At 45.4% G+C, this 13259-nt stretch overlaps 1 protein-coding gene across 1 annotated transcript in view; it reads right to left on the bottom strand.

The window, feature by feature from the left end:
• The window catches only part of IFIH1 (interferon induced with helicase C domain 1), a 111210-nt gene that overhangs the window by 29853 nt on the left and 68098 nt on the right, over positions 1 to 13259 (bottom strand). Inside the window, 2 exon segments of the mRNA XM_030209828.1 lie at positions 708 to 831; positions 2296 to 2412. Coding sequence (XP_030065688.1) covers positions 708 to 831; positions 2296 to 2412 — 241 coding nt within the window.

The raw sequence follows: 13259 nt of genomic DNA, 5'->3' as shown, positions 1-13259 counted from the left end.
AAATACATGACCCATACCCTTACCCCCTTACCTAATGCGCCTAGATATAACTCAACTTGAACTATTAAGGAAAATGAGTGAGCTACCTCTCAATAAGAGGAGGACGGAAGGGAAGCTGAGGAATCCTTCTGATCAAGAAACTTTCAAGTGTGACTGGGGAAGATCAGTCCAAAGGAGCCACTGTTTTACTTGGGGGTGGGGGTGCAATAGATGAGACTACTGTCCTCAATTCTTGGTGACTAAACTGCAAATATAACTACATATTAGGAAGGCAATGCTACAGTTTATTTATTACTGGAAGGTTAATGGTTTGCATAACCCCATTTTAATAATAATGAACGGTGATGCAGTACCCCTACATTTCTCTCCAAAGCCTTGGTTTGACAAAAACACTTTCCCCTATGCCATCAAACTCTCTTTTCATGAAGCCTAAGTTGACTCCTTTCTCCCCTCCCCCAGATACTGGTGAAGGAAGCCTCCAGTATATGTACATACATATAGATATAAAAACAAGATATGCAGAAACACACTAGGGAGTCCACTGTCATCTATCTAGCAGCATATAAAATATTGCCTGTTTTTAATCCAAATTATCACACCACATTCCTTTAGTATTTGAAAATCAAAATCTTCATGCCATATACTGTATCAGTCTATTTTTAAAGTATAAGTCAAAATTGATTCTACAAGTTCAATGCAAATCCTACCTGTTTTCTCCATCTGAATTGCCCATTGCTCATAGGATTGAGTACCAAATTCTGCTGAGGGACAAAACTGGCAATGATTCTGAATTTCTGTCATAATCTTTATAATTTTTTCTCCAAATGGATTCTGCAAATATATTAATAAAAAATTACTCCATGGAGTAATATAGAGGAAGGGCTTTTTGGGGGCTTTTTTTTTTTTTTAATTGTAGCTTTCACACTCTTTCAGAATATCTTCATTGCTTGTTAAGAATAGTTTCAACTAGTTCCCATTTTGCAATAAATGTATGCAGAGGACACACAAAAAAGATCCACTTACCACTTCTGTCATTATTAATTATTAGGGGTGGGCAATGACTAAAAATGTTAATCGGGACCAGCTGTGCGATTAAAACTTGTAATCGCATGGCTGGTCGTACCTCTGAGCTGGACAGCTTGGTACTAGTAAATTCTTACTGCATGGAAATTTTTTAAACCTGCTGAATATAATGAGAAGTTGCATATACACACTTCCTTCCCACAGCACATTGCTCCCCCTCCCCTCCATACACGTATTCACCTTTCTCCTCTCCTGCTGCATACTTCCCATGTACATACACCCAAGTGTCTCCCCTTCTGCTGATAAACCTGTTATCCCCGACACACAGACACCCATTTCTCTCCTCTCCCACTGACCCCACCCCCCCAGGTCCAGTATCTCTTACCCTTCTTCCCCCCTACCCCCCCCTGTGCATTTATCTTAACATTTATTTGGTTCTTCATAAGGTCTCTGCCAGTGATTCCCTCGTGCTACTTGCAACTGACGTTATGCCAAAGTGAAATAGGATAGGCAGGGGAGAAAAAGCGATGCCAGACAACAGAGGAGAGTTAAAATCTTTGAACAGGATTAAAAAATTTAAACCTAGTTAAAATTTCAAAAATTAATCAAATTAATAGTACACTAAATGCCCACCCCTAATTAATATTAAATACTAAATGTGGTTAAGTTTTGCAGTTACTTCACATTATGTGCCCAAACCCTCTGCAGCAGTGGCATAGCTATGGGAGCCCTGGGGGCCAAGGCCCCCCACAAAATTGGATCCAGGGCTCCTGGTTTGGCTGGTGGGGGTCCCCAACTCCCGCCAGCTGTAGCCTTTCTCCAACGCTGTTTTCTGCATACTGCCTGCCCTGTTTGTTCTCACATTGCGTGCATACTCAGGTTCACTAAAACCAAGCATACATGCAACATGAGAGGAAGCGAGGCAGGCAAAACGCAGAGAACAGTGCTGCAGAGGCTGCAGTTGGCGGGGGTTGGGGACCCCCCACCAGCAAAGGTATGTGGGGTTGCAGTGGGGCAGGGGTTGCGGCAGGGAGGTGAGCCAAACTGTGCTGCCCCCACTTTGGGCTCCGGACCCCCCAAGCCTTGAGGTCTGGCTACTCCCCTGTTCATGAGTAACTGCTGGGGTGTTTTCAGTATCAGTCCATGCAGTTACTGTAGAGGAAAAACTTTACTGTGTGTTAACAGCAATGGCAGAAAGCACAGATGCACTTACTGCTTCCTAATTTAGTGGACAGTTAAGTGCATCCATGTTACTTGTTGTGCAAATCCTACCTTTCTCGTCTCCTCTGCAATTTCAACCTTTTTATAAGGCTCCTTCACTTGGTTCTTCAGCTGCACTTCATGGTTTTTAACTGTCATAATGTTATATGCATCAAGATTGGCACAGATCTACAAAAAAAAGACAAAAAAAACAAACAGGAATTTGTCAGTTTATTCTTCAGAAACGAATCAATTTTTAACCAAGCTTGGTGATGATTTTCAGCCACAACATAGATGACTATATAGCTGCAGCTGAAAAGTCTCCTAAATCTAGCTGTCTAATCCTTAGCTGGATTTTACCATTTGTGTGCTCCAGTTAGGAAGCTAAATTTAGCTGGCTAACGCAGAAATCAGCAACAGCCACTTAAGAGTTCTGACTGTGGTAAATCCTATAGAGTCAGGCAGATAAAAATTTCCATAATTAGGCCGTTAGATCCTGCTGTAAATCAGCCATACTGTTGAATACTGCATTCTGCACTGTTTAAAACACAACCAGTGGGAACAGCTAAGAGGTGCAAGTGATAAAAAGTATATTATAAACAATTGTGCTAATTTATCACCCATTATTGCCATGTACATTACTCTGGTAGTTGTTATCGAGATGCACCAAGTTAAAGATACGTGGAGTGCAAATGTGCTCCAAGGACCCACCAAAGTAAGTCTCACCTTAAGAATGCTTATGATCTGTCAAAAATGATCTGTTCCCTCTAAGCTGAGCAGGAGCCTTCCAACTGCATTGCTGCCACTGGGGGTTGATGCTTCAATATTGTGTTTTCAATCACTAGGGACAGGCAGGTTTCCTAGGGTTCTGCAGAGCTGGCCTGTCCCTCACAGTTGGAAATGTAACACCCCCCACTGGCAGGAATGTAAGTGGAGGACTCGAACTCAGCTTTGAGGGAACTGTGTTTGGCACTTCTCCCTCTGTACCAGGGGCATAGCCAGACTTGGGCGGGAGGGGGGGGTCCAGAGCCCAAGGTGAGGGGGCACATTTTAGCCCCCCCCCAGCGCCGCCGACCCCCCCCCCCCCCCCCGCCTACCTTTGCTGGCGGGGGACACCAAGCCCTGCCAGCCAAGGTTCTCTTCTTCTCGCAAAAGGCTTCCTTCTGTTTCTGACATCCTGCACGTCAACACGCAGCTACGCCACTGCTCTGTACTAACTGGCCTTAAAGAAAGGGCTGGTTGGTAGAGCGGAACCATGACCCACCAAGAAAACACTCCTCTAACCAGGGTCTGATCCCACACCCCTCTGGCTTTCTAATGGCAGTGGTTGGAAGTGTTACACACAATAACCCATGTGAAGATCACAATAGACAGTGCTGCGGACTGGTGCCATTTTGCATTCAACATAGTTGGCAAACTGAGATATGGAATGGCAGTGACGGGGAGAGGTCACTGATCCCTCTAAGCTGTGAGGGCGTCCTCCAACTGCACACTGCTGCTAGTGGGGGGGGGGTTCAATATTGTGTTTTCAATCACTAGGGTTCCCTGGAGTCCTGCAGACCTTGCTTGTTTCTCACTATTGAAAATGTGATATTGAAACAGTACCCTTCCCCCCCCTCCCCCCGACAGGACCATATGTCAGTGGTTCCCAAACGTTTTTGGCTCGCAGCACCCTTAGTGCCCGAGCAATTTTTGTGGCACCCCCCCCCCCCCCCCCCCCCGGCCACACAGGTCTTACCCCTCCTGCCCCACATCATGTCCAATATTTCTCCCTCTCTCCCCCATGTACTATCTTTCCCCCCCCCAACCCATGCCCCCTTGTAATACATTATAATCCATTTTTTACCTTGTTCCTGGGGAAAGGAGGATGAACAAGAGCCCGGACCTGAGCACAGGAGGGAGGCAACATAATATTCTGCAGCCCTGTCGTCCCTCCCTGACAGCTGAGTAGTGAGCAGCCAGGGTCCCGGGGGCAGGAGCAGGCCTCCAAATTTCCAGGCTGCCAGCATCGGCAGCAATGTGTAAATGCTGCCTTCAGCCTGCCCCCGAAAGCCTTCTTTATACAGCCACTTCCTGTTCCCGCGTAGGCAGGATCCTGCACAAAGAAGGCTAAGGGGGCAGGCCAAAGGCAGCTCTTACATCACTTCCCACAGCCTGCAGCGAACGAGCGGGTTGGCGGTGGAAAGAGGCACTTGGCATGTGAACTCCCAAATGTCCCGCTGCACCCCTGTGAGTTCACCGCGGTGCACTGGGGTTCCACAGCTTGGGAAATGGTGCCATAGGTGAAGGGCTCCCACTCAGCTTAGAGGGAACAGTGACTGAGGTTAGCGATTGGGGTCTGCAGTGTGGAATCCAGGTTTGAGAGGGGGTAAAAAAAAAAAAAAAAAAAGGTTAAGGTTGTTGAGGAGATGTGGAGGTCAGGATGCTGCTGTTTACACAATGCTGACAGTTCAGTGAGCTTTAAATTGAGTTCAGTCCCAGACTAATTAGGTCATTAACAAAAGATTAAATTGAGTCAATACTGTCCAAAAAGATCTGGTCTAATAAATATTTTGTCAAACGACGCTAGCATTGGAGAAAAATATTTTTAGATTTTACAGGCTGGTCTTACTGATCTTAAAATACAACAGTTCAGCACAGCAGGCCAGTGAGTTCTGAAGATGTTCATTCAGACTATCAAAAATAGCCCTAGTCATTACCATGTGATTGGAATATGTGTCTAAAATGCCCCTTGTGATACGACCTTGGCTAACAGTGCAATGTTTTCCAGCATGCATAGTAAATGCATGTACCACAAATGTTAAATTAGTGCAGCTTTAATACTAGATCCCTAAGGCAAGTTTACAAAGGTAAAATGCAAATGTATTTTAATTTCTATGTACCTTTTGTTTGGTCCTGACAAACACTGCCCTATGCACAGAATTGTGAAAAACACTTGCAAAGTTGAAGGAAAGCCAGATAATGGGCTAAATTTAGGCTAATGCTGAGTCACAAAATCCACAAAACCACAAGTTCTATAAAAATTAATCCGTGTGAAGGTCAACAGCACAAGGGCCTAAGGATCTAATCAGCCCGACTCCATCTCAGGAAATAGAATCAAATAATAAACAACTCTTCCTTGAAGAGTGATGAACACGATACCACTTAAATAAAATGTGGGTAATTTTAGACAGTTATTTTTGCACGAATTTGGCCACACATGCTCATAAATGGCATCAATAAATATCGACCAGCAAAAAGTACGCAATGTGACATGGAGTGTACGTTGTCGTTAGGTATATACAGGGACAGAGTTTGGGCGGATCATGGGTGGAACGTGCATGTATCCGCATAGGTTATAAAAATGATGATAGGTATGACATTCCCACTTCAGGCACAGGCAGCTCCTTGTGACTCTGGGCAAGTCACTTAACCCTCCATTGCCCCAGGTACAAATAAGTACCTGTATACAATATGTAAGCCGCATTGAGCCTGCCATGAGAGGGAAAGCGCAGGGTACAAATGTAACAAAACAAAACAAAATTTATAGATGGCTAGACGGACCACTGGTCTGACCCAGTATGGCTATTCTTCTGTTCTTAATCCTGTTCCAGGACAGGTATAAAATGTCTACACCCGCAACACAGGGTTCTCTTTTCAGCTCAAAACAGTTTGACCACTTTTGACACATACAATCTGTGACAGTCATACTTCAAATTCATAGAACACTGTTACTGTGAAGTTTTTACTGCTATCAAGGAATTTTTCACTGCTTTAGTTTGTGCAATGCTACAACTATTTGATGGGTTGACATTTATAATGGGCTGGAGGAAGGGAGTCTTAAGCTCCCAAAAACCTTAGTCGTGAAATGGATTACATTAGCACAATAAAGAGAGATACCACTTCACATTTTTTTTTGTGTGAGTTCACTTGAATGTATGGAAAAAAGGAGGAACAAACACAGTTTTCACACTACCATATAGTGAAGGTATTTATCTGTAGCAGGTATCCTCCGAGGACAGCAGGCCTTATATTCTTATATACGTTTTAAAAATAGGTCTAAGCATGAGATGCACCCCATCGCACGTGTGAGTGCCTGCACGCCAGACGCGAGAGCACGGGAACAGCAGAATAAATACAAAGCATAATAAAAAGGAGATAATTCCAAGGGGAGTTGGGAGGGTATGTGAGAAATTAAGGCCTGCTGTCCTCAGAGAATACCTGCTACAGGTAAATACCTTCGCTTTCTCCAAGGACAAGCAGGCCTACAATTCTTATAGATGGGAATTCCTAACTACCAAGCTCACTAAAAACCACCACCACCAGTGGTCAATTGGACCTTGCAATAGCGAGGACAAAAAGTAATTAACCTAGGAGCTAGGAGGGTGGAATTGGACTCTAGACCCCAAACAAATTCTGCAGGACTGTCTGTCTAGACCCCAAACAAATTCTGCAGGACTGTCTGTCCAAACCAACTGTCACAACGGGTATCCTGCTCAAAGCAGTAATTAGATGTGAATGTGTGGACTGAAGACTACATTGCAGCCTTGCAAATTTCTTCAATGGAGGCTGACCTCAAGTTGGCTAGCAATGCAGCCATTGCTCTGACATGACTCTCAAGGATCAGTCCAGCCTGGGCATAAGTGAAAGAAATGCAATCTACCAGTCAATTGGAAATGGTGTGTTTTCCCGATGGTGACCCCCATCCTATTGGAAACAAAAATGTTGGGTGGACTGTCTATAGGGCCTAATCCATTACAAGAAAAAGGCCAATGCTAGCTTGCAGTCCAAGGTGTGCAGTGCGCTTTCGCCAGGATGCGCATGAGGTCGGGGGATGAATGTCAGCTACACAATTGGCTGGTTCAGATCGAACTCTGACACAACCTTAGGTACGAACTTAAGGTGCATGTGGAGGATTACTCCATTATGATGAAACTTTGTATACGGTGCATCCGCCATTAAGGCATGACGCTCACTGACCCTGCAAGCTGAAGTAACAGCCACCATAAATATGACCTTTGAGGTCAAGTACTTCAGATGATAGGAACCAAGTGGCTCAAAAGGAGCTTTCATCAGCTGGGTGAGAATGACGCTGAGGTCCCATGACACGGGTGGAGGTTCAACAGGGTGCTGTGTCAACAGTAAACCTCTCAAAAAGTGAACAACTAGAGGCTTACCCTCTACACGTTTATAAGCACTAATTGCACCGAGGTGAACTCTTATGGATTTGGTCCTGAGACCAGACTCGGAGAGGTATTTGAGCAGGGCCTGTGCAGGGCAGGAAACAGGATCTAGGGCCTTGCCCTCCCACCAGATGGCAAACCTCCTCCATTTAAAACAGGAACACCGGGCGTGACCAAGATGGCATCTAGGCTAGATGTGCTATGCTGAGCTCCGGATGATTAGTTTCCTGTTAACTTATTATCCTGGTTTCTACGATGCTGAACAGAAAAGGGAAAATTAAAGGAGTTCTCTCCTTACCCTCTACATCCCCGGCTCTTCGTCAGGCTCCGATTACAGCATATGCGATGTCTACTGCACCCCAGGGCATTCCTTTAACTGGCACAGAGAGAAGTCCTGGTCAAGAGAGAGAGATTTCACTCAGCCCATGAAGTCTAGCACAGCAGGCTCAAGGAGTGGGGAGGCATGTCGGAAGGCGTGTCCATCAGGACCTTGGAAGTTGGGGTTTCTGAATCGACTAGGGAAGGGCTTCCTCCTGATAGAGCTGCGCTCCAGGATAGGGTTTCCCTCGAAGAGCTGAGCCTTCCAGTTAACCCCGCAGCTATTGGGCTGAATTTGCCAGGAGAAGCCATCGGAATCGGCGATGGTGGGTAGAGAGCAACCTAATCCTGATGCAGCTCTACAACCGCTGGTGAGACCTTCAACCGTAACGTCCTTATGGACAGCTATGGAGTCCTTGCACAAGGTCTGTCTTACTTTTGTTTCCAATTCTAAGACTAATGCTTCAATGATTGAAACAGTCCAATCTTGACTAGCCCATCAGGATAATAAATTAAAAGACTAAGAATCATCTTTTATCCCAAGTAAAGGAGGTAGAATATAAATTGTTTCAAGGTGCAAACGTAGTTTATCGAAAATTGGAAAACTTGGAAAATAGAGCTAGATCATTACATCTGAGACTCTTAAATTTTTCCATTTGTTAAATTTAGCTCCCCACCGGATATGTTTCATACGTTTCTAAAAGAAGTACTCCAATACTCTGAAACAGGGCTTCCACCAGTACAAAAGTAGTATTATTTATCTGTACCTCCTAATCGGGAAGCTAAACTAGAAGGTCAAGTGGGTGCCGAGTTATCCTCAGACAGCTTGAATTTTCAGCTCTTTTGGAGAGAGTCCACAAGAAGAGGTGGATTTTCATGCCACCCTCTTGGTCTCATTTGTTTTTCTTCAAGACAAAGAAGCTTTGCTTAGACTTTATTTGAGACCATCTACTTCAATTACTTTTACGGGAGGAAAGATTCAGATTTTTCCATAACGTTTCCAGATGGACACAGGAGAGAAGGAAGATGTTTCTCTCTATGCGGCAGGAAGCTTTGAATGTGGGAGCTAAATTACAGTTAGGGTTCTCATGTTAATGTGTATTACAGATTGATAATGTTCATTTTCATTTCTTTGAGCCTTCACAACTTCGTTCCTTTTTGGATGCAAGAACTCCTAAACAAGATACATTATGGTCACTGGACCTTTTAAGACTTTAGGTTGAAGTTAAAAGTACAATTATGAATAATCTTTTTTCTATATACCTCCTCTCAGGTTATGGTGTATTGGTCAGGCTCCTCTCCTTTTGTGGACTAATGCCTGTAATGTTTGTTTAAAAGGAAATTTTCCCTATTTATTTTCTTTTGCAATTCTTGGCAATTTGCTTGACAAAGTTATCTTTGGTATATTTTGTAATTTCAATCAATCAATCAATCAATCAATAAATAAAAAGGAGGACCACCTCTTAGTTGAATCTTTTCTGGAAGCCAGCAAGACCTTCGAGACTCCCTCAGGAAGATGCAGGGAAGCAAATTGTAAGCGCTCAATATCCAGGATGCTTACAGAGACCAGAGGTTGGGATGCAGAAGAGTTCCCTCGTTCTGCATGATGAGGGTCAGAAAACACTGCAATCTCCATGGGTCTTCGGAGAATAACTACAAAAGAAGACAGAACCAGATCTCCCAGGGCCAGTACGGAGAGAGCAACAACATGATCTCAGGGTCTTGCTTGAGTTTCCCCATAAGAGAAATGGGAGGATACGTATAAAGAAGTCCTGTCCCCTAATGAAAGAGGAAGGCATTTGATGTTAGTCTGTTGTAGGCCTGGAGCCTGGAACAGAACTGAGGGACTTTGTGATTGGACCGAGTGGCAAAGAGATCCAACGAAGGGGTGCCCCATGCTCAGATGATCTCGCGGGCAATGCCCATGCTGAGGGACCAATTGTACAGTTGCATGACCCTGCTCAGTCTGTTGGCTAGGCTGTTGAATTTGCCCACCAGGAAAGTGGCCTTGAGGAGTACCCTGTGCTGATGCACCTAATACCACATCTGGATGGGTCCCTGAGACAGAGGGCATGATTTGGTGCCCCCTGCTTGTTTGTGTAGTACATGGCAATCTGATTGTCTGTTTGAATGAGTACAATTTGTTTGTTTAGCCAATCCATGAAAGCCTTTAGAGCATTCCAGATTGCCCTGAGCTCCAGAAGGTTGATTTGGAGATCTGTTTCCTGGGCTGACCAAGCACCTTGAATGTGAATCCTGTCTAAATGAGCTCCCCACCCTAGGCGGGACGAAACTGTCATCAGCACTTTTGTGGGCTGTGGAATTTGGAATGGGAGTCCCAGAGCCAAACTGGATCGAATTGTCCACCAGAGTATGGAATGAACCAGCTCTGGAGGAACCCAGATGACATCCTCTAGGTTCCCTGAGGCATGATACCACTGGGAATCTAGGGTTCATTGGGCAGTTCTCATGTGAAAACGTGCCATGTGGCCCAACAATCTCAACATGTACCAAGTAGTGACCTGCCGAGCTGCTTGGATGCAAGTGGCGAGGGAGTCAAAAGCATCTACCAGCGCCACAGGGAGAAAAGACCGAGCAAGCTGAGTGTCCAGCATGGCTCCAATGAACTCCAATTGCTGGACACGGAGCAAGTGGGACTTAGGTTAGTTTAAAATGAACCCTAGAAGCTCTAACACCCGAATAGTTCTCTGCATGGAATCCTGATCCATGTCATGCAACATGCTCTTCACCAGCCAGTCATTGAGATAGGAGTACACATGGACTCCCAGTCTGTGTAGCAACACTGTGACTACTGACAATTGGTGAAAACCCTGGGAGCCAACACGAGGCCAAAAGGCAACACTTGGTACTGGAAGGGATGTGTCTCCAGCTGAAATCAAAGATATTTCCTCTGACTTAGAAATATTGGGATGCGAGTGTAAGCATCCTTTAAGTCCAGAGAACATAGCCAATCGTTTTCCTGAATCATGGGGAGAAGGGTACCCAGGGAAACCATCCTAAACTTTTTCTTTTGACTAGGAATTTGATCAGAGCCCTTAGGTCTAGAATGGGTCACATCACCCCTGTCTTTTTGGGCACAAAGAAGTACCTGGAATAGAATCCCTTCCCTTTTTCCCCTGGTGGAACAGGCTCGACCGAATGGGCCTCTAGAAGGGTGGAGAGTTCTTCTGAAACTACCTGCTTCTGCTGAGAGCTGAAACGATTTGCTCTCAGTAGGCAATCTGGTAGTCTTTGTTGTCAATGCAGCTGTAACCGAGACGGACTATTTGAAGAACCAACAGGTCGGAGGTTACAAGGGGCCACCTTTCTTGGTAAAACTTCAGCTTCCCCTCGACCCACAAGTCATCTGGGATGGTCACTTTTACAGTGGCTATGCTCTGCTGAAGCCAGTCAAAAGCTCTCCCCCTGCTTTGACTGGGGAACCATCTGGGCATTACACGCACACTACTGATGAGAACAAGCGTGCTGGGGCTCAGCCTGCTGAGGCTGGCAAAAAGAAAGGTGTACCCATGTCTTTGCGCGTAATAAGTACTTCTTATCGACTTGCCAAAAAACCTCCTAGAGGAGGAGCAAGGTGCAGAAGGCACCTAGCAGGAGAGAGAATTGATGGTATCAGTGTGCTTCTTGAGGAGGTCAGCAACCTCCTCCACCTTCTCTCCAAAAAAAATTATCCCACAGCATGTATCATCAGCCTATCTCTGCTGGACCGCCGGGTCCAAGTCAAAGACATACAACTATGAGAGTCTGTGAATCCCTACACTCTGGGCAGAGATCTTAGAGGCCACATCAAAAGTGATGTTTGTACCCCTGGTCAAGAACTTACAACACGCCTTCTTCTGCTTGACCGGCTGGCGAACAGATTCAGCCTGTCTCGGAGGGAGACAGGTCTGCTAAATCAGACATACTGCACACCAAGGACCACAAGTACAGGCTCGTGTAGAGCTGGTATGATTGGATACGTGAGATGAGCATGGAGGCCTTATACATGTTCCAACCAAACAAATCCAGGATTCTAGCTTCACTGCCAGGGAGCCGAAGCATAGTCCCTAGAACTCCTGGCCCTTTTGAGCACAGATTCCACCATCAGGGAATAATAAGGCAAATGGGGTCTATTAAATCCAGGGAAAGACTGAATCCGATACATGGTGTTAATCTTCTTGGAGAGGAGAGGGACCAACAGGACTCCCAGTACTTCACTTGAACATCCCATAAGATCTCATGAAGCGGGACTGTCACAGTCTCTTTAGAAGGAGAGTCATACATAGTAACATAGTACATGATGGCAGAGAAAGACCTGCACGGTCCATCCAGTATGCCCAACAAGATAACTCATATGTGCTACGTTTTGTGTATACCTGACTTGATTTGTATCTGCCATTTTCAGGGCACAGACCGTAGAAGTCTGCCCAGCACTAGACCCGCCTCCCAACCCCTAGCCCTGCCTCCCCCCACCGGCTCTGCCACCCAAACTCGGCTAAGCTTCTGAGGATCCATTCCTTCTGAACAGGATTCCTTTATGTTTATCCCACGCATGTTTGAATTCCGTTACCGTTTTCATCTCCACCACCTCCCGCGGAAGGGCATTCCAAGTATCCACCACTCTCTCCGTGAAAAAATACTTCCTGACATTTTTCTTGAGTCTGCCCCCCTTCAATCTCATTTCATGTCCTTTCGTTCTACCGCCTTCCCATTTATGGAAAATCGTTTGCGGATTAATACATTTCAAATATTTGAAGTCTGTATCATATCACCCGTTTCTCCTTTCCTCCAGGGTATACATGTTCAGGTCAGCAAATCTCTCATACGTCTTGTAACACAAATCCCATACCATTTTCGTAGATTTTCTTTGCACCGCTTCTATTCTTTTTACATCCTTTGCAAAACACGGCCTCCAAAACTGAACACAATACTCCAGGTGGGGCCTCACCAACGATTTATACAGGGGCATCAACACCTCCTTTCTTCTGCTGGTCACACCTCTCTCTATACAGCCTAGCAACCTTCTCGCTACAGCCACCACCTTGTCACACTGTTTCATCGCCTTCAGATACTCAGATACTATCACCCCAAGATCCCTCTCCCCGTCCGTACATATCAGACTCTCCCTGCCTAACACACACGTCTCCCGTGGATTTCTACTCTCTAAGTGCATCACTTTGCATTTCTTCGCATTGAATTTTAATTGCCAAACCTTAGACCATTCCTCTAGCTTCCGCAGATCCTTTTTCATGTTTTCCAATCCCTCCCGAGTGTCCATTCTGTTACAAATCTTAGTATCGTCCGCAAAAAGACAAACTTTACCTTCTAACCCGTCGGCAACGTCACTCACAAATATATTGAACAGAATCGGCCCCAGCACCGATCCCTGAGGCACTCCACTACTCACCTTTCCCTCATCCGAGCGAAATCCAAACCACCACCCTCTGGCGTCTGTCCGTCAACCAGTTCCTAATCCAATTCACCACGTCAGGTCCTATCTTTAGCCTGTCCAGTTTATTTAAGAGCCTCCTGTGGGGAACCGTGTCAAAAGCTTTG

This window comes from Microcaecilia unicolor, chromosome 7 (genome assembly GCF_901765095.1).
Source record: "Microcaecilia unicolor chromosome 7, aMicUni1.1, whole genome shotgun sequence".
Classification (NCBI taxonomy): domain Eukaryota; kingdom Metazoa; phylum Chordata; class Amphibia; order Gymnophiona; family Siphonopidae; genus Microcaecilia; species Microcaecilia unicolor.
The sequence above is the reverse complement of the archived record's forward strand: the minus strand, read 5'-3'. Positions and strand labels throughout refer to the sequence as shown.